This window comes from Thermobia domestica, chromosome 2 (genome assembly GCF_964235325.1).
Source record: "Thermobia domestica chromosome 2, izTheDome1.hap1.1, whole genome shotgun sequence".
NCBI lineage: Eukaryota > Metazoa > Arthropoda > Insecta > Zygentoma > Lepismatidae > Thermobia > Thermobia domestica.
In genome coordinates, this window is record NC_137455.1 from 242,274,822 (window position 1) to 242,298,413 (window position 23,592).

General features: G+C 36.3%; 1 protein-coding gene across 4 annotated transcripts in view; it reads left to right on the top strand.

The window, feature by feature from the left end:
• Mfe2 (peroxisomal Multifunctional enzyme type 2) overlaps window positions 1-23,592 on the top strand; it is a 638,089-nt gene that overhangs the window by 381,429 nt on the left and 233,068 nt on the right. For all 4 annotated transcript variants that reach the window (XM_081748535.1, XM_081748534.1, XM_081748536.1 and 1 more), the window contains exon 13: window positions 9,115-9,287. In XM_081748535.1, coding sequence (XP_081604661.1) covers window positions 9,115-9,287 — 173 coding nt within the window. The remainder of the gene's footprint in view (window positions 1-9,114; window positions 9,288-23,592) is intronic.

A 23,592-nucleotide genomic window follows, 5' to 3' on the forward strand; every position in this document is an offset into this window, starting at 1 on the left:
CATTTATGTAAAATAAAAAAAGACTTGAGCCTTGAGGAACACCAGCAGAGATAGTAGCAGTTTTGGATGAAAATGTGACTTGCTTATTGTTAATTATTTTTTGTATTTTTACTACTTGTTTTCTGTTTGTCAGGTACGAGCGAAACCATTCATGTACTACACCCCTAATACCATATTTCTGGAGTTTCGCCAGTAGAAGAGAATGTTGAACACTGTCGAATGCCTTGGAGAAATCAACAAATAAACCAACTGCATATTTTCCCTTATCAAGTACTGTAGAAACCTCTTTAATAAAGTTAAACAACGCTGTATCAATTGATTTGTGTTTTTGGAAACCATGTTGAGAAGACGAGATTAGGTTATGGCAGGATATAAAATTTCTCAAGCGCGATAACATTAGTGATTCAAAAATCTTCGAGAAAACAGACAAAATAGAAACAGGCCTATAGTTTTGAACATCATAAGTATTTCCTTTTTTGTGCAAAGGTATAACTTTTGCAGTCTTCAATCTGTCGGGGAAAACGCCTGATTCAAATGATACATTTACAAGAAAGCATAGTTGTTTCACTATTAAATGTGTATTAAATGTTTCACTAAAAATTTATTGAATGTGTAATTACAATTCATCGAATAAGATTGAAACGCGCTACTTCCTTTCATCTGAAGCTCGACATAAAGTTTTAAGCACATATTTAAGAATAATTCTCGTGCAGCTTTACTTTTGCCGCACCACTCGAAATAATTGTTCAAAAAATTACAATTCTTTAACAAATTCCTTCCTATTGTTTACTAAATGATTTGCGCTGGCCGACATGGAAATATTTCAATTGGCATAGTTAAATTTCAATGGGACCATCATAATCAATTACTAAAAATTAAAATTCTTCTAGGAATTGCGTGTAAATAGGGCGTCCGGATGTATGCTTAAAAACTGCATACATGCCTCCTCCACACTGAGAAAAAAATTGTAGGTGGCTTACTTAAAAAGGTAGGTTACATGCGTAATTCCTTTAGTTTTTGGACTTAATGTATAACTGAAAACACATGTTTTATTATACTTTCTGTTTAAGTGTTCCATCGATACGTACTTTCTGTATGAAGCAATATAGGCGGGCAGGATCTCACATACAAATGGACGTATATAACATATAGCTGACGAAGGTAACATAAGTAAATGCATGTTATATACGGAAAACTGTTAGATATCAGACATTCTGCAACGGAATGATGTAACATCAATGGGCAGTGCCTATGTAGCATACGGATAACCTATGCTCCGTACTGATTTCTATAGTAAGCAAGATTATACCGTATATTTGTACAATATACCGTTGTCCGGAGAACGGATTTTTCTCTGTGCATACGGACAAAACCCGTGAGAGTTTCCAACTTCGTTCTGTTCAAATAGATGAAATGATAGTTTCTTGTAACCACCATGCAGAGGTTTGTACGTATTTTTCTGAGAATAATCGCTTTTCATACATATCATTTTGCAGTGTATCATAAATCTGTATTCAATTATTTTGAAGCATTGTACAAAGATTTTGATTCAATTATTGTGAAGCATTGAAAAAGCAAAAGGTTTTGAGTGCATTATAATAGGAAAATTGTGGTTAATCCTTTTTAAAGTTAAACTGCGCGGGCACGGTTGCTCGGTGGTAGAGCGCTTACCTCTGGTGCGTGGGGTCCCTGATACGATTTCCGATCCAGTAAGTTTGTGGTGGATAACATCGTGTCCATGGGGTTGTCGGGTACTCTCGCTTTCTCTCATATTCTCATCCCATTAATTCTTGTATCATCAGGCACTTGCCTTAATCATTGTCTCCCTTAGCCTAAATGGCATAAACGTGAGACGTTATTCCGAAAGTTACGCTGCGCTAAAAAATACAATGTCGCATATAATTTGCAGAAGTATTATGGAATATTCTTTACACAGTATGTTTACACTATTTTGTTTACAATCATACCCACCTTTGCTAACGCGCCTTGTCCCTATGGACACCTTGAGTAACCTCTAGTTTCGCCCTGCCCTGACTTGGTTAAATACTTCCTTGCTTTTTGTGTCCATCCAGCAGAGATTTGACTTTTTTTTTAACACACTGTACTCATTTTCTCGTCAGCTTAATACGGATCGAACCATTCATGGACCCATCAGGTTCTCCGTTTCTTAACTGATCAGATACATTTCTTGTTTTTAATGGCTACCTAGCACAGGTTGTTTGGTGTTTGTTCCACAATAGCTTTTTTGGCATATTTCTACGTGCTGTACTTTAAAAACAATTTATAAATTATTTGTAGTTAATTTCGTGGTGAATGAAATACAAAATAAAACTGTGTATATTCCCCTCAAATTGGACAGTACGTTTAAACATTGGATGATATGAAAAATTTTGCTATCATTTAACAGCACTTAGCCTATGTATTTTCAATTAAAATTTGACAACTATTATTATCTACGTTTTATTGTGTTTTCTAACTTATATTCAGGAGAAAGAAATTAAATTAAAGAAATATATGTTATGATGATCAAGAAACAATTATTCGTAACACACATTACAAAATTCATGAAACAGAAAAAAATATTCTGTTTTTTTTATTTTAAACAGTTTGCTTTTCTTCTTCATGTCACAGAATATAACTTTTGTCACATATTATTTCTTTAATATTTTTGCAACGCAGAGGGAAAAAAGGGAATTTTGGAACAGCGTTATCATCTTGTACAGCACAAAATTCTCAGCTTTTACAAGGTACCCAATATCTCGGTAAGTACTTGACTTATCGATCTCAAATAAACGTGACAATGCTCCTTATGATACACTGATTTGCTCTATGAATTTTAAACCATACTGTACTAGGGAGCTTTTCCAAGTTATTGCACTATTCCAAACTCAATTTTTCTTTGTTCTGCTGTGGCAACACTTTTTAACTGATCCTTCTAAACTTGAAGTCATTTTAAAGAGGTCTTTTCAGTATTTCATTTAATGTACACAAATAGTTACTACTTCAATCCTTGTGTGTGTTAAAGGCGTTTAAATTTGACATATGTTTAATGTTATTGCTCAAAAAGTATGCAACACTGATTTGCGAGTGTCATCTCTTTCGTCTTTGTTTTCATTGCTGATTCGAATTATTAAATTAAATTTAGGTCATTCAATTTAAAAAATCATAACTTTATATTGGGTTGGCAACACTGTTCACCTGGTAATGTTACCCAATATATGGATAGATGTTCCTTTTCCTGTAGTTGCTTTGTGCAAAGTTTCGTTTCTCTCTCTCTCTCTTGGTTCCTCTGTTATAAAGATGGGACATTATAAATGGTGCACCCGGTATATACTATATGAACTGTATGTGTTATGTATATAAAGTGGGGCAAACTTCATATTCAATTGAAATGACAATTGTAAATGTTGCAATCGATAACATTTGGATTATTTTCTTTGCCCAAGCCTCTTTTATTGCCTCACGGAAGTAGTAAATATCTCAGTGTTCTTTGTCTTAAGCGTTGCTATTCATGCTTTTAATAGAAGCTGTCCAAAATTTTTAAACGTAAATACAAACAGTTTTGTCATCAAATTGAACCTTCTCTGACTGCAGTAGTTGATGCGGTATGGAAATTGCACCTGTGTTGTTTGAATCCGGAGAAAGCAGAAACTGCTTGTCAAAATACTCTCATGAGAAGTACTAGCAATCAGTTCACGATGACAGGGAGATTTAAAATACAATTTTAAAAAGTGGCAATAAAAAAAGAGAAAAAGCGAGAAATAATATTGGGGACAGATTAAGAGAATAAAGACATAGGACATCCAAAAGGAGAAAGAAATGTTGGGAAATTATCTCTGTTCTCAACTGGAAGCAAGATGTGGAAAGTTTCATAGTTTTGGAGATCTCCTGTTTGGTTACGAGAGAAATACACATATAACAATCTTAACCGTACTTATAATAGTGTACTTGTGTAATAATGAAGGACAACACGGGTTTGTAAACTGTTTATACTTTTCCTTCGAAAGTGTAGCAAAATGTATGCCTACATTATCTGACACATAATATAGCATACATAAAAGACCTACAATATCATATACCATCGAATTTTCAGGTTAGTCTCATGCTTGACATAAGCTTTGATCATTGTAAAGCCTAACTGATCATGGTGAGCTTGTGAAGTGCTTCTTTAAAAGTGCATCACTCAGTGCCGTAGCTCCGAAACGGGGGGGAGGGTGTAGTCACCCCGAGCGGTGATAGCAAGAGGGCGCCAAACGCGCAAGAAGAAAGGAAAAGTGTTAAAATTAGTAAACGACACGTCATTCCGGAAAAGTATTGGCGCCTTATTAAATCAATATTATTGTTGGTTTGCAAAGAAATAGATCTGTTAAAAATTCCCTTCCTTGCTTCGCTCGCAACCCAAACGATTCAATAAGAGTCACAACATGTTTTTACTTATTATTTAAAGAAAGTTATTATATATGATTTGTTAATGACGATGTGATACATAAGGTGCCGAATAATGACTTATATTGTACGCTGGAGCGTTTTCAAAATCACAAACGGTCAAAATCTCAAATATTTGTTCGGCGTTTCGATGGTGATGAGTTAGCTTAGTTAATCATGTTTTTCTATCCAATCGGATAATCACGACGGTAAAAATGAAAGTATGAAAATGAGAGGAGTGAAGAGCCACACGCAAGCTACTGTTTGCGCAGGAACATTAAAAATGAAAGTAAAAAGAATAGTAACATTTTCGAACTTGAAGCATTTGTAGAAAAGGGGTTCAAGGAGGAAGAACTTAAACCAACTAATTTCGTCTTTTTCAAAGACTGATCACTACCAGTGTTTTTTATTATTATTATTATTATTCCATCGACATGAAATGCTTCCCATTTGAAAGAATTCACTGGGATCATTTCTACATTAACTACTTATATCGGCAAGATATATATATATATTTTTTGTGCATACAGACACATTATATTTGTGTGTGTTTGTGTGTGTTAGTATATTTTTAATATGCTAATTAATAATAAGTAAACTTAAATTCAGAACTTTCATTCATTAAGAAATTAAGTAATTGCTCTAATTTCAAACATATGTAGTAGCCAAACTATATTTTTAATTTTAAATACAAACATTAAACATATTCTTCACCTCCATCGATCAAATTAAAAAAAAAAAAATGCAAACAAGGCTCCTTCTGTATTTTCGTTAAATTTCACTCAATATATATATATATGTTTACCGTAAAAGAATTGAAATTAAAAAGTTATTTGTGTGGTCACATACAGAATAAAATTACAGTAGTTTACAGTTATTATTGGCAATTAATTCTGTCACTGATTTCAAACATTTAAAACCATATAGTTTGTAGTATATTGAAATTTCATTTCTTATCGATGGTATGAAACATAAATAGTTGTACATAACTGTTCTCCAAGTAGATTTGTACACAACCAAAGGTAGTTTTGTCAAGTTTAACAAAAAGTCCAAAATAAACCACTTGAAAGCAGGTCTTATTTGTAAGAGAATACATAATGATCGCTTTTGGCTGTTGCAATGGTCTGTCGAATCAGCTTGATAAAAATTCAGCGTAGTATAACAAAAGCTGCTTCTCTCACGTGTTTAAAAAAAAAAAAAAAAAAAAAAAAAATCTTGCTTAGGTTAGTGTAGGGGGGTGGGACGAATTGTACTTCGTCCAGGGCACCGAAATCTCGAGGTACGGCTCTGGCACTCTACATAATCACAAACCGAAAATGGATAAGTCTTCTATGATTCTTCCCTCACTTGATCACGTTCTTCAGAATTTTGGGAAAACCATTCTTTCCATCTGTACTTTTGTAGTACTTACAAAGTACTATTTAATGATATAGGCAATATTTGTCGATATTGGGTAGTTGGACACCTAAACTGATGACGTAATTGATTTGAAAGGGGTTTTAGTAGACAATGAAAAATATGGATAAGTCTTCTATGATTCTTCCCTCACTTGATCACGTTCTTCAGAATTTTGGGAAAACCATTCTTTCCATCTGTACTTTTGTAGTACTTACAAAGTACTATTTAATGATATAGGCAATATTTGTCGATATTGGGTAGTTGGACACCTAAACTGATGACGTAATTGATTTGAAAGGGGTTTTAGTAGACAATGAAAAATATCTCACAAGCTGCTAAGTGTTCCAGTATGTAGCATATTTTATTACTAAATAATTACAGCGAGAAATTTTAAAATAACACCTTTATTGTTCGTGGTACTTGAAAAAAGTCAAATATATATGAGGTTCTGAGCCATAGAAGGACCTTGAAGTTAACTTTCTTATATGTATTCGTAAACATTTACTCACATTTTATAATAGATTACATCCTCTATTACAACAGTGTTGTTATGTAATGAAGACACATCGCTGCCCTGATCACCTTTGATATTTCTGTATTTGAATGGGCAAGTTTTATAAACAGCGAATTGCTAGAAATGTCTTAATTATCACGTGATAGAATCAAATAGATATATTAATAGTTAGCACCGAAAGGAACTAAAGGAACCTTGCGTTAGCGTGTCAACAATTAAGATTATAAGCTGAACCTACTGCTATTACTCTGAGCAATTTTTCGTAAACACAACTAAGAGATTTGAAATGGCTTGCCTAGGATTAAATGAAAAGGTTTGTATGTCCGAATTCCAAATTTTCTTTTATTATTATTGTGAACTGGGTACATCATTGTTTTTTCCTGCGATTGCAAAAAACAAGTATTTTTAGTTATATCAAATCATAGCCGCTTGAAAAGCGAAAAGAGGTGTACTGCCATTATTCTCTCTACCCTGACGTTGATGAAGAAAGATAAGAATGTTGAAATTTACAGCTTTGTTGTTAAAAAACTGGAGTTTAATGTTTGGTTAAATATTGCATTGACGTGTTTTCAGAAGACATACATACATTAAATTTATCTAGAATGAATAATTCTACAAATGAAAACTAGCAATTAGAGCATTGACTCTGTTTGATCGGGCCTATCCCGACATCACGCTTCCTGATTATGGGCTGGTCTGATAAGAGGGTAAGGGAGGAATAACTTCATTTACATGCATTAATTACTTTTTCATCTCTATGTTCATTGCTTGCCTTCTCAGTTGCAAATATTGCTGCTAGACTCGCGAGGAGTTGGTGAGAATATATGACAGTATACAGAATCGTAATAGTCGAGATAAAGGGACAGACATGAGAAAAAAAAAGAAAGAAACCCTTCCCATGGGAATGCTTCCATATTATAAGTTCACATATTTGACCTTCTGTAACTAGTATACTACGTAAGATTAATTATACCATTAACCACTCATTACATATGGGGAGTTTGGGTTGTTTGGTTCCCTGTGAGAGCTTCTCTGGTTCGAGTCCCACTTTGGCTGTAGATCCACTCTTACGTAGTCTCGGTGCTGAAAAGTGCGCAAAACTCCAAATCAACAATTCATATTCCCTATTATGTCGTTTAGTTATTATTGTGAACTGGATACGTGATTGATTCATGTTAATTACTTATGAACTACTGTAATTAATTTCCAAACTTTGATAATAATGTCTCTTTACCCCCAGTAACATATTAGTAATTATGTTTTGTTAAGCAGTATGAAGTGGGTGAATTACACTCACCTCTCAGAATTTCGAATCCTGTTCTATGAAGGGAATAATCGGTATACGTCTTCATGACTGTAGGTGGGCGGACACGTTCCGGTTGCTTGTATGTGAGTCCATTGTTTTATTTATTTGTTTTATTAGGTAATAATTAAAAGAACAATATCTACATTACTTGCCGCTTAGCTGATGTACTAAATTGCATCATGCTAGGGACAAATGGTGCAAAGATTGTTCCTTTTATTATATACGTGGAATACATTTTCTTGTCTAAGTTATGTGTACTTCCACTGAAAAGAGTTATTGTTGTGGGATACCCAGTATACACAGTAATATTCTTACTCTTACATTCATCAAGTGACATGAAAATTAACCATTTGGAAAATGAAATTGTCTTGACTTCTTCGGGTTTTCCAAACTCCTTAGTCTGTTGACAAAACCCAAAAACCCAAATTGTGTAATTTAATTAAGTAGTATTTTGGTAGCACTATTTCCGGTTAGTACGTTATATCTGTTAGTTCTAAACCGACCTGCGAATAAAACTGGAAATATGGTTTGTTCCTTTTCTTAACTCAATGCGTAACAGAAAAAGTGTTGGTGGCCATCATAATATTAAGGACGTTAGTTAGAAACCATAAGAAGCAATATTCTCCACGTTCAAGAAGTACTTTTTGATCAATAGTATAGTAATATACTATTTCATTACATTAAAGTACTGGTATGAGTGTAAATACCCCCGCAACTTAATTCTTGCTTAATATACTTGAAGTGAGATTTATCAAAATAATAATAATAATAATAATAATAATAATAATAATAATCTTATCAAGTCAGTTCTGCAAGGTAAAGCCATTGATACAGATTTTTAGTAAAATGCAGGTCTTGTGGAATTACTACGTAGCTCAGGCACTAACTGATCTAAACACATAAAACAAGAAGAAATAGACTTAAGATAGGACCACAATTTAGAAAATGTACGACTGACGCACATTCAGTGAAATGTCACCTTGAGAGGGAACGGACAATATAGCTCTTAAGTATCATTTTTATTTTGTTGTGGTCCGCATTACCTTATAAATTGGTCATCATTGTTCTAAAGGATTAAAATAACGCAGAAAATGAACTATATGTCTTAAAATTTCTTGCCTGTGTTTCAAAAATTTCTTGTTAAATAATATCGGATAAATTTGCCTTTCTTCTGATACTTTTATCTTATATCTTGTTTTATTTAAGTGTACTCTTCTTTAAAAGCGAAACATAAAGTTTTGAAAATATTCATTGTAATTTTACGAAGAAATTTGGGTATACCGATAGGTCTATTCTTTGATTGTGCAAAGCTTACATAATACTCACACGTTTTTGAGATTATTTCAATGTAAGCATATTTAGAAGTATATATATAATTGCCATTGTTAAGATTTTTGTAATATCAGTTATAGATAAGATTACAAAGAATTGTTTATTCTGAAGGAGAACTTATACTTTGATTCTATTACAGTCGATACATATGATGAAAACGGAGAAAAGATAGCTTACGCACAACTAGCGGCATTTGTAGTTGGAGCAGGAAATTTCGGAGGAAAACGAATTTCTGATAAAGCAATACCACCCGTGAGTAAACCATCACGGTTGCCCGATATTTCCATAAAAGAGAAAACTTCAACAGAACAGGTAAGTTGTTTTTACCGGTGTTTTTTTCCGGGTTATTGAACATCCAGGGTCCGTTTAAGATATATTAGTGCATTACGTTGCGTATAGTATTCTGTATGTAGAGGGCTTAACCATTTGCTAGTTAGAGCACCTTCGTGGCTAAGCGGTTAGCGTACGCGCCTGCGGCGTGGGAGATCCGGGTTCGGTTCCCGACGGGAGCTCATGTGGTTCAGATTCCACGTTATTCAGTAGGTCCCGTCTCATAAAGCCTCGCTGCTGAAAGGGACGTTAAACTCAATATCAACTCAACTCAATTCATTTGCTAGTTAATAGTAAGTCATATTTCTACTTATACATAGCAAACAACAACACTGCAAATAGCGAAAAGATACCCAAGTACTAAAGGTGTGGCTATCTTGTGAGGGATAAAGATATTTTTTGTTTATGTGGTTACAAGCTAGTCTTCTAGTATATATATATATATATATATATATATATATATATATATATATATATAAGGTCAAAAGGATTAAGACCGAAAAACTTCGGGAGGTGATTCTACAGCTAAAAACAAGGAAAAAAGTTCAAATAAACATAGGTCCAACACGGCGGCGTTTTCAAGCAGCAGCCGTGCGATGTTACGCCGGCCTCCTTCTAACTGAAATATCCAATCTATAATTCAGTACGTACGTTAAACATAATCAGGTCATTTTACGTTTTATTCATTTTCACGTCCTCTACTGTATCTTATTTGGTGAATCCCCTTCTCCCTTTGTGCAGTTCGCTCTGCTTCTTTTTTTCGGCATCATTTTTGTGGGGTATAACTTTCTTTACATTCTTTTGACCCCACGTCAATATCTATTTGTTCGGCAGATATTGCACTTAAAAGAAGGAGGCCGACGAAACGTCGTACGGCTGCTGCTTAAAAAGGCCGCCACGTTGGACTTGTTTATTTGAACTTTTTTTAACTTGTTTTCATCTGTACGAGAATCACCTCCCGAAGTTTTTCAGTCTTGTTCCCTTCCACCCTATATATATGGAAGGTGGGAGGTGGTTTCTGACACCAAGATAACACAAAAAGTATATATCAACGTGAGTGCACAAAAGCTTTCTTTCGGAGTTATAGGCTGCCGAAAACATGAAAAAATGAACTTTAAATGTCCATAGCTCCAATACTATGGGACCTACCGTAGTCGATTCAAGACTTTATTTAGGAACTAGTATGTGCCCTACCCAAATATCCAAGTATCAGAATCCTGCGGTGCTTCCGTAACGATTTTTATAGAGGTAGTTGGTGAGTACTTCAAATTATGTGCCCATAGCGAAACTCCCTCTATAAAAATTGCTTCGTGAATATCTTAGAATACTGAACATAGGGTCTAATCCCCTTCGTTTCGAAGATAGGGGTGAAAGTAAGTTTTTGCCGCTTGCACTTCTCAAGTTCTGTGTGAAAGCTTATAAAACATCCTGTGGTTGGTTTTACGTTAAGTATTATACCTCGTTTTAAAGCTACTGAAACAGGCTTTCAGACGGTATACAGTTTGTCCACGTACTGCCTACAAGAGGGAAATAATGCAGGGAACATTTTCGAATTGTGCTATAAAATTCCCTTTTTCAAACAATTTTTCGCCAGTCTTGGGCGGAAACACTGGCAATAAAGTAGCAGGATCTAATTGAGGGAAAACAACGCTGTATACCACAAACCCAGGTGAAATGTCAATGTAGTGTCTTCATTAGAAAGGAAAGAACATTTCTTACTAATCACTCTATTACAAGATTCGAATTTCCTATAGCTTATAGTGGTTACGAATGTTAATAAACGCGTGTTTAAGCAAAAGTGGGAATACAATTCTATTCTCTAACATCGACAGCTCTACATTTCTATCCAAGAACAATGTTATAATCGTGTGAACAACAGATGGCAGCAGCAAAGTCCACGTGAAGTGAAGTACTCGTACAGTTGTCGAGACAGAGCATCCAGTGCAGTACAGTTGTCGAAGGCGGTAAATAATTATTTCCAGTGCACGCAAACATTCTGATCGTCTCACGTACACGCAACGGAGACGTTGCCACGGTTCGGCCCAAATTCCTGGAAATGTTTTGGCATACTTTCTATTATAAGCTGCGTACCGCAACTCACCAGCCGTCATTCTCTCAACAGCTTGACGTGCCATACGTCACAAGCTGCATTTTGTACCAAGCCTAGCCTAGCTGAGAAGTGTTAACGTGCCATCGAGGACATTGTGTAGCATACGCACAATTGAGACTAGCACGCATACGCTCTCACTAGGATTGACAGTACTTTTCAGTGCTGGAGGGTGAAACCCATCATCATCATTGATCATCTCACATCATTCGGACATATGTTTTGGATCGTTGTTATTCTCTTCTCATTCTGCTTACATCTAATACGTTGTACTGGCTTCGGCCATACCACAGTCTTCAAGATCCGTGGGTGTGTCCCCTCTGAACTCGATGGAGTGCAAGGGGGCCAAACCCAGAACGGGTCCCAATTCTCAAAAGCGATCAGATGATACACTATAGTCACAAAGTAAGAAGAAAGAAACTCGATCACGATCTCCTTGCAGTCAAGCATCCGATAGTGACATAGATGATCAAAATATGAACATTACTTCAAACCAACCTCCACCAATTTTCAATTTTCTTCTCACCAATGCTGATACCAAATATTCAAATCCAAAACATATCCTAATCCAACTGATGAAATACTATCCAAGAGCCAATGTATCTGAAATAGTCTTCACTCGAAACGGTATCATCACCAAATCTCCAGACCAAAACTTCGCTACTACAATCCGAAATAAAGCAGGCTTTCACATTTTTGGCGACAAAGCCAGCATTCAAGCTCTCTCATCAACCAGAAAAAAGCAACCACCACCACCTAGACGTAAGCCCATGTTTTCAGTAGTAATAAAAGGCGTTCCACCGGCCTATTCTGACGAAGAAATCCTTGATGAATTACGACTCGAATGTTATGAAATACATAAATGCATTCGTATTAAATGTCAGTGAGGCCCCACCTATCTTGTTCGAGTCCTCACAGCATCCAAGAAACAGTAGACGATCTGCTTCAAAACGGTGCCTATATCTATCGCAGACGACACAGAGTAGAACCATCCCGCACTTCACCACCACTTCCTATCCGCTGCGAACGGTGCCAAACATATGCCTCACACCTAACAAAAAACTGTCCTAATTCACCCCGCTGTGGACATTGCAATGAAGACCATACAACGAACAACTGCCCCAACCTTAAAAAACCACCTCTGTAATACCTACCATCAACAGCATCCAACCTACAGCTACAAATGCCACCATAAACCTGCTCCACCAACTGACAAACCTGAACTCTCAGTCCCAATCCGCACTACCGATTCCGCTACAACTCCTACCAACTCCTTAAGAGAACCTGTCACAGTAGAAGACTTGCTTCGTTTCACGACGCTCATTTTACAAAATATCCATCCCTTCTTACGCCCTCATATTTTTATGCAGGTCGACCAAATCGCTCAACAATTATTTGGCCTACAACTTTCTGCCACTTATACAGGTCCACATGCTCACTTTTCCATAACATCTACCAAAACAAATCCAGAATGGCCATCTCTGTAAATACAAAACTCATCCAAACAACCTTTTTTATGTTATCAATCACCGTGGCAGTCACCTTCCTCTTCCTTAACATTCGATCTCTTGTCACTCACAAAACAGTTTTTGAAAGTAGTAAGGGGGTGACCTGATCGAAGTTTGGACTTTGACCCCGATCTTTGTGACGTCATAGATCAAAGGTCAATGACCTTGGCCCGGGGTCAATGACCTAGGGGTACCTAGGACCACCCCCTCTAAATTTTGGCAGGAGTACCTTGGCCCACCCCCTAAATTTTGGCAGGGGTGCATAGGACCATCCCCCTTAAATTTTGGAAATTGCCAAATCTAAAAATTTGGTATGGTAACTTAGGACCATAGTATGTACCTCTATTAGTATTTGGGGTCTATGTCGTTCCCTTTCATGGGTAAAAAATTGCCAAAAATTCAAATTTCGGAGGTTTTTGACCTAATTTATCGCCTTTGATGAGATATTATTATCCTATATGGTTATATGGGCGTATATAGGGGTTCATTACCTTTCATAAGACCTGAGTATATTAATGCACCCCTTGAAAAATTTGGAAGGGGTACCTTGGCTCACCCCTTTAATTTTGGAAATTGCCCAATTTAAACATTTGGTATAATAGTACCAATATTGATGATGCACCCTTTTTAAAATTTGGCAGGGGGTCCACTGAAATTGTCCAACGTAAGCATAGTACAGGACCTCAATATGTATCTTGATAAATTTCGGTGGTCCTTTCATGCGTACAAAATAGTACAACCGCGTGTTCGGTTATTGACTCAATTTATCCTCTTTGCTAAGGTTATAAGGTATGGACGGGTATCCCCTTTCAATTTGGTAGGACCCTTAGGGTGTCTAATGCTAGTACGGTCACGTGATCGATTATTTGGTTTTGATGCGCGACGGGTCCCTGATCAATGTTCTCTAGGAATTAGATGGAAACTTTGTCCAGGGTTCTCGTCTTATATCGCACAGTTCTTTAGGAGAATCTGATAACGTTGTATGTATCATATTGATGGAATGAATAATAAAAACACATAGATAAGCATAAATTGTATTTTATTCATTTTTCTGGTTTCTTCTTTTTCTTTCTTATTGACAATGTTTGTATATTGAGCTGGGTTTCTTCATTATACCTCCTCCTCTTCTTGATTGTGATGATTTGTTTCCATGTTTCGCAGCATAGCGCCGGTTTGCAAAGCTTCGTATTGTGAATTCTGTAAAAAGAACGAGGAAAAAAGGTGATTAGTATAGAAATAGATGATGATAAAACAAATACACTCTCAATGATAAATAAGATAGAATTACCTGGAATGTATATTGTAGTAGTCTACGATCATTAACCGTGGGTACTGTTGTGAGTAAGTATTGAATTTCACGCAGAGATTTTCCTTGGGCTTTACAGCACAAATAAAAATAAGCATAACAGCCACATACGTATGAACCAAGACTTTGCATTTGGTTATTATTATATTTATAGTACATACAATAAAGTTTTAAGAATGCAACATGTTGTAGTACATAAGGACGAAGGCCATAGCTGTCAAAATATTCTCCAACACCGCGATTATCAATATAAATTGCAATCCAATGGCTTCCTAATTTTGTGGATGGATCTGTATTTACAATGATTGCCAGAGGTAGAGAAATTCGTGAGAGCAACTCATCGCTTGCAAATACCCCGGTAAAATGATTTCTGAATAATGGACTACCGTTTAAAGCACTAGCTAATTGTAATGTATTCAACATCGTGAATGGAAATGATACATAACGTATAGGTACCTTGTAATTTAAAAGTCCAGGATAATGTTGCGCTGGTGGTCGATCTCTAGGAGTGAGGAAAACTCCCCATACACAATACAGTTTGCAGGTGCTGCTAATTTCTCTTGAAAATGAACTTCCAATCGGATGGCTCCATGTCGTTGTAAATTCCAATAGTGACAATCTCCAGCAGAAGAATCGGGAGTTAGGTCAAATACAAACAGTGTATATCCATTCTTGTAGTCGGCTCTTGAAATTGTATTTCCAGTGTTGGTAAAATGTATGCCAGAGCCTGAGAACAATGTGTGGTACGATGAAATGTAGAGATTTTCTTCAAAGCTGGGTTGCAATGGTTTTGAAGGTACAGCTTTTCCATCCACGTACAATGTAAAGAAATTAATGTTTAGATGTTGAAATTCAAATGGATTGCTGGTAATAGTTCCACTGGATGCTTCATTCGATGTAAAACCTACAATAATACGATTTGGCAATGTTCCCATAAACAGGTTATCAATAGTTTTGGATTGTATATCCTTCGGGATGGTAAATGATTTCATTTGAACCCTTGTCAGAGGATACTTTGCCGGTGTAGATTGTAAAATTTTATTGTGTGCCAATTTGACACTAGAGCTAATGCTGACTTTTTTCACCTGCAACGATGCATCTAGAATATTGATTTTTGCATTGACACCACTTTCACTGGCCATGAGACAAAAGTTTGGTTTTGCAGGAATAAGTTTCACACGTAATTCCACTCCATGAATTAAAAATATATCTTGATTAAAAATGTCACTATGAAGATGTCCAATCATATCGAATTTCATACTTTGTTTTGTCAGTTCATAGCGTTGTTGAAATCCTTTGATCTCCCTGGTGGTTGCGTTCATATGACCAGCCATATCTTGAAACCACATTGCTGTTTGTAAATGTGTATTTTTAGCTCCATCACTATAATTGAGCAGTTTTTCCAGGTACGAAAGATATGGATGATTATGTGACGGAAATGAAATCAGTTTATTGTTCAAGTAGATTTGTGCTTCACTAAACATAGCATTTAGAAAATCATTGACAGGTGCAATTGCTTTATCCGTTTCGGTGAAGGAGGAACCATCTGGTTTCACAATTTGTGCTTGGATGTACAATAAGGTTTGTGCCAAATCAATATATTCATCACTGCTACCACTCACTACAAATTCTATTGGTGAATTTTCAGCTATTGAACTAATTAGTTTATAGCCAATAATACGATTGTCCACAACACTGGTTTGCGTGGGTAACGTTGAAACAATGTCCAATTCACTTTTTACACATTCACAGGATTGTTGATGTAAGAAAGCCATCGTTGAATTAATCAAAAATATCTGGTGACGATGCCAATGATCTCTTCTTCTTCTTATGTGATAATTTACGTCTCTTCGTAGGATTGATGGTGTTGTTGATCGTTGGAAGGTCAACCTCAAACTGAGAGCAGTCATCCCATTTTCGTTTATGATATCCACTTCCAAGCATAGTTTTCAACTTATTTTTAGCTTTTTCTTGTAAATTTGATTTTGTCTCTTGCATACGTTGATGAAACGATTCTTCCAGCGGTTGATTCGAGATCACAACATCATTAATCATATTGGCACTTGATTTTAATAATTCTTTTCCCACAGTTTTAGCTCCTTGCTTCACAAGTAGTAACACTGAACGAAATAAGCCACCAAGGAAACTTCCAATGCCATGTCCTGCTTGATAGGGACTTCCCACATAGACGTTGCCGATACCGGACAACGCTTGTTTTTGGTAGTATTGCAAATACGGATCAGTCATGACGACGACGATGGAAATGTAGTTTTGTACACACCGTTCCAAAGGTGAATGCCAATCCCTTATATCCCTTATATCGATTTGTATTTGCTCAAAATTCATTTTTTCCACCGGAACATAATGTGCAGGATTAAAGATTTGTACTGCATGACTTCCAAAAGTATGATTCGCAGGATCCATGTTGACAATTCGTAGCAAGGGTACCACTGTATCTCCAACAATGACAGATTCAATAATGTCACAATAGACGTACATTTGTGATGGTAAGCCTAATCGTACATCCGGTGTATATTGTCCCTTTTCCATATCTTTTAAATCACTTTTCGGTTCAAATCCAAGCATTAAACTAACACTTGGTGAGATTTGTACAGAAGTATGGATTTCCTTATTGGGGTGTCTTATGAGGCATATATTATTAGTTGCGTCATAAGATATAAATAAATTGATTTCTTTATAATGTATATTAATTGCATGAATAAGATCCCTTATATTGTTATGATAGCGTACAGGGATCGTTACAAACTTCCACGGTTCCTGATCACTACTACTTGATGCTTTGTAATATATTTTATTGTTTTTACTGTTAATGTTCAGCAAAGAATGTGGATAATGAATCTCTACAATTGCCACATCCCACTTCTGGCGAAACTCTACACGTCGTTGTAATTTCGTAATATATGAAGTCAATGTATTTTCTGGAAAATAATCCATGGAACTATTACTGGGAAGTGTAACGTAAAAATCTTGATCAGGTTCCATTCTTCTTCTTCTTCAATGAAGTTGCAGGGATCCACGAATTGAATGAGGAAGGATATCCTTTCCACTGGCCGAGATACTCCTTTCTGTGACCTTTTGTTCTTGTACGTAATATTTTATCGATGAGGAACGTCGAAGGGAGCGGTACTGGTTGTAATTCTTCTGTGTAGAAAACACCATCGATGAGTTGATGATTTAAATCCTCTAGTCGATACACTGGTGAGTTTCTTGGTACAATGGCTTTTACTCTAAATATTTTCCAAGTCCAGTTCTCGAGGTAACCCTTGTCAAAGATACGTTTTGTTTTACTAATACCAACAGTATCACCAACAGATAAATCCGTATCTTGTTTTGAACGTTGTAGTTTTTTATCGTATAAGTTATGCCACACCTCCAGTAAATTGTCCTGAGAAACGTTTGCAGGTGCCATTTTAATACTGGAATGTCGACTTTCATTGTATGCTTTTACAAGTAAAGGCAATACTTTGATGTAATTGTATGTTTGATATTTGGTAAAGTATTTCCACATACGATGTTTCAATGTCTGATTAAATCTTTCTGCGATGCTGGCTTTAATATCTGGATCCTTTGTTATAACATGTTGCACGTTGTGTTTCCTGAGAAACTTTTCTACTGTCTTGTTGGTAAATTCAGTTCCTTGATCACTACGTAGCACAATTGGTTTCCTGTCCTGGAAAATCATTTCAAATGCATTCACTATATCCTCGGCACTTTTCGATTTTAGTGGTACAGTCCACCCGTACCGACTAAACACATCAATCACTGTAAGAATATAACGGTAATTGTCATTATAGTTTTGAAGTGATTGTAAATCATTTGAATCACATTCCCATTGGTCATCAATATTGTTGACAAGATAAAAATCTCTACGGAAACGACGACGTACAGGACGATGTAACGTGTAGGTAGGTTGTTTGTTTAACCAAAGTTTTATTTTGGCTAGAGGTATAAATTTTCCTGTGGCTTGCCATAATTTCTTTGCTGTAGAAAATGATGCAGGATGTACTGGATTGTAATAAATGTATTTCAACTTTCTGTTCATGGTTTGTACGTTGACCATTGTGGAATGATACGTTTTCTTTTTGGTCGGACTTCTAAAACATCATCATCATCTTCTTCTTCTTCTTCGGAAGAAAATAATTCAGGTGCCGGTTTTGGTGGTGCAGATAATTCAGATGCTGTTGTACTATTATGCTTGACAATATAGTTTAATCTTCGTGGATTACCAATCAATTCTTGAGGTGTGTTTGACGATGCAAGGTAGTTGCAAAACAATTCCCAGCCTTGAGGATTAGAATGTTTCCTCGGTCGAGTCACATCGCACATTAAATCTACAATATTGGATCCATGTAGTTCATTATCGTTGATGTACACTGTTCCTTTATGATCCCACGTAATTGCGTCATCTTGTTTTAATCGACGGAATAGTAGTTCGGCTTTCTTACGATACATTTGTGGTATTGCGGCTAAAATTTCTTGCTTCGTGCTATCGTCAACATTCGGAACGTCACCATCAGGTTTCATTGATGTAATTGTAAGTGGTATTGGTTCTTCTTGTTTACGTATCACATAAAGATATTTCTGTAATATTCTATTGTACTGATTCCATTTTTCTTCATCACTTGGATACGATGTATTCAATATAGATTGCATTTCACGATCGAGATTAGATTCTCGATTTTCACTCACACGGGCTGATGATGCATGCATTCGTTGAAGCATTTATGGTGGCACTAAAACCATCTTCTTGCTATGTTTCATGATGTTTATTGTTTAAACAAAATACTGGACAAAACACTTCCTGCAATAGGTGCAAGTAATGCAGGTAAGAATCCTCCTTGTTGTACGGCTAAATGTTTCTTCTTTTTATCCAATGATTTTGTATTGTCTACGAGATAGCGGAGCGCAGGGGCGTCATTTCAGACTTCGCTTGGGATGGGCAAGAGCACCACTGACATAAGAATCTCACGTTCTGTACTAGTATATTAGTAGACAATCTATTAAAGCATATGTATTCCTCAAACTCTTGGGGGGGGGGCAATTGCCCCCTCCTGCCCTCCCTAAATGACGCCCCTGGCGGAGCGTGTTCTTGTAACGCTTTAATCTTGACTTCTGCGCACTTGTCAATGGAACATTGCCTTTTAAGACATTATAGCAACATTCACAAATACTATGAATTAATGAAGCGTCTGCATTGGCAATAATAGCTTTATGCAATCTTGGTTTAGCTTTGTGCAGAGCACGTAGCAGAACAGCGTGTTTCACTGTAGGAGACATCGTGACAGACTAAGTCATCCTTTTCACATGCATAATAATTTAAACATGTTTTGTTGGTACGTAAACGTAATGATGCAAATCGTCGGGAAAAATATTTGTACGAAATCGCATTTCATCGGGTGTATCTTGTTTAAGATTTATCAGTAAATAGCCATGTGGATTTCTTGTTGCGTCTGCATAGCTTTCTTGTAGAAACAGTGGATGCTCAGGCATGATTTGATAACTCATATGCTTGATTTGTAACTTGTCACGTGGATTTTTAAACAACACCAAATACGAACAATTTAAACTCATATTTCTATTTGCTTTACTTTGATGAAATACATTTTGTGTTATAAAAATCACACTAATATTTCGATGATGCGATCCTTTCGTGAACATATCAGCAATATCACTATTCACTTCTCGCATATGGTCATCAATAATAAACAAATGTGTCCATCTTGAGGCTGAAAATCTTTCATTCGTGGAAGTCCATCGTGAAATTCTACTGGAACCGGCATATTTGCATACATGTCTTACCATTCTGCATAATACCAGTATATGTTACGAAATTTCGCATTGATCATGGTTGGGAGATGTGACAGTAATCGCTTCACAAAATACGTTTTTCCACACCCACTACGTCCTGCGAGAATACAGGTAAACGGATGTTTCCACTGTATATCCATGATGAACACTAACACCTTGTTTCAAATATGATGCGTATTTAAAGTGACTTCAAATTTTTTTGATTTAGTTTGTAAATTCTTGCACTCACTGGTAAACGTTGGCGAGAAACGAAAAAAAACGTTTATCTGTTTATCGAATAGTTGAAAACCGTTTATTTGTTAATCGAATAGTTGAAAACCGTTTATTTGTTAATCGAATAGTTAAAAAACCGGATAAAGTTTAACGGTTAACCGTGAAAGTTGATCACTGTTTGATTTTATATTCTATTTGAATTTTTTTCGTTTGAAATTTGTTTTGAAATTTTTGTTTCAAAATTTTTGTTACAATTTTTTTGTTTCTAATTTTTAGTTTGATTTTTTTTTTTCGTTTCAGAATATTGCTTCAAACTTTTCTCTTTTGAAAATTCTTTAGTTTAAAAATTTTATCGTTTCAAAATTTTTGTTTGAAAATTTTTCGTTTCAAAATTTTTATTTGAAAAATTTTTAGTTTGAAATTTTTTTGTTTGAAAATTTTTTGTTTCAAGATTTCTGTTTAAAAGTTTTCGTTTCAATTTTTTGTTTTGAAAACTGGTTTGATTTTTTTTTTTTTAGTTTGAAAGTTGAAAAAAGTTTTAAATGCCATGAATCTTTCCTTTCAAAGTTTCCACCAAATTCAGAGAGAACATTGACCATGGACCCGTCCCGCATCAATATCGAATCATCGATCACGTGACCGTACTAGCATTTGACACCCTAAGAGTCCTACCAAATTGAAAGGGGATACCCGTCCATACCTTATAACTTTAGCAAAGAGGATAAATTGAGTCAATAACCGAACACGCGGTTGTACTATTTTGTACGCATGAAAGGACCACCGAAATTTATCATGATACATATTGAGGTCCTGTACTATGCTTACGTTGGACAATTTCAGTGGACCCCTGCCAAATTTTAAAAAGGGTACATCAATATGATAGGAAATGGACACCTATAATCATAGGACCTCATCAAAGGGGATAACTTAGGCCAAAAACAAAACACGTGGTACAACGTATTGCATACGTTTATATTTTGGCAATTTTGTACGCCTAAAAGGGAACGAGCTGGACCATCCAAATTTATAGTGATCTATATTAGAGTCCTATACTATTATACCAAATGTATAAATTTGGCAATTTCCAAAATTTAAATGGTGGGCCAAGGTACCCCTCCAGGGTGCATTAATATACTCATGTCTTATGAAAGGTAATAGACTCCTGTATACGCTCATATAAACATATAAGGTAATAGGACCTCATCAAAGGGATAACTTAGGTCAAAACAAAACACGTGGTACTACGTATTGCTTACGTTTATATTTGGGCAATTTGGTATCCCTAAAAGGGAACGATGTGAACCATCCAATTTATCATAATACATATTAGGGCCCTATACTATAATACCAAATGTTTAAATTTGGCAATTTCTAAAATTTAAGGAGCGGACCAAGGAACCCCTCCCAAATTTTTTAAAGGGTGCACCAATATACCCATGTCTTATGATAGGGAATGAACACCTGTATACGCCCATATAACCATATAAGGTAATAGAATCTCATCAACGGGGATAAGATGTGGTCAAAAACCAAACACGTGGTTGTACTAAAATTTGGCAGTTTTGTACCCATGAAAGGGAACGAGGTGGACCACCCAAATTTATAGTGGTACATACTAGGGTTCTGTACTATTATACCAAATGTTTAAATTGGGCAATTTCCAAAATTAAAGGGGTGGGCCAAGGTACCCCTCCCAAATTTTTCAAGTGGTGCATTAATATACCCATGTGTTATGGAAGGTAATGAACTCCTGTATACGCCCATATAACCATATAGGATAATAATATCTCATCAAAGGCGATAAATTAGGTCAAAATCCTCCGAAATTTAAATTTTTGGCAATTTTTTACCCATAAAAGTGAACGACATAGACCCCCAATAGTAATAGAGGTACATATTATGGTCCTAGGCTACCATACCAAATTTTTAGATTTGGCAATTTCCAAAATTTAAGGAGAGTGGTCGTATGTACCCCTGCCAAAATTTAGGGGGTGGGCCAAGGTACCCCTGCCAACATTTAGAGGGGGTGGTCCTAGGTACCCCTAGGTCATTGACCCCGGGCCAAGGTCATTGACCTTTGACCTATGACGTCACAAAGGTCGGGGTCAAAGTCCAAACTTCGGTCAGGTCACCCCCTTACTACTTTGAACAACTTCTCCGAGAGGAAAAAGTACAGGCTTTTACCCTAAATGAAACTTATCTCAAAGCTACTGATTCTATCCGCATTCCTCACTTTCAATTACAACGTCATGACTGTCCTAGACCTTATCAACAAGCTAATGGTGGCACAGTAATCGGAATCTATCATACTATTCCTGTGCGTCCTCATACTTTCCCAAAACCACATGATCTCCCAGAATATTCCATAGTCACACTGTATCTTCACACAAAAATCATTACTCTTTGCACCATATATGTCAGACCAGGCCACCCTATTCCCCACGAATTTTTTCAATACATCGACAATACGTTCAGACATTATATAATCATGGCGGACTTCAATATCCATAGTCGTCCACAGACAGAGAAACATTTTCAAAATTATATTTCTAATATTCTAGCCGTCGACTACCACCATCTCCCATCGCCATCACGCCCAATAAGCAATACCTCATCCGACATAGTTATCAGCACTCCTTCTCTTACTATTCACAATCTCAGAGTTCTACCGCCTTTCGGCAGCGATCATGCTCCGATACTCCTTGATCTTATTATCACCACACACCCCAAAACATAACCCCCGCCAATTCACTTATTTGATTACGCTCATGCGAACTGGGCTAATTTTCAATCCTACCTCACAACTTCATTAAAAAACCTACAGGAGCCCATTAGTGAAAAAGAACTCTATAGTCTTGTGGACCAAATCACAACATCCCTTGACACAGCCACCGAAAACAACATCCCTCTTCGTACACGTCATCCGCACAAACCTCCAATACCTCCACAATATCAGCCTATTGTTGCTGCTTCTAGACGTTCTTTCCGTGACTTCCAACGTACACGTAATACTATATCATTAGAATATCATCGCCGCTGGAATCGCATGCTCCACAATTACTTAGATGCCTATAAACGAAAACGTTGGATCTCAGCCTGCAACAATCTATCCACTACCTCGCACCCTACCAAATTCTGGCAAAAATTTCATCGGTTAACTGGCAAAAAACCGTCATACTTCATACCCTGTCATCTCACATAACAACCCTCTTCAAACCGATACTGACAAAGCAAATGTGTTCGCCTCTTTCTTTCAAGACATTTTTACCCCAACCGTACAACCACTTCATCCAACTCTCACCCGCCGTGTGGAACATCTTGCAA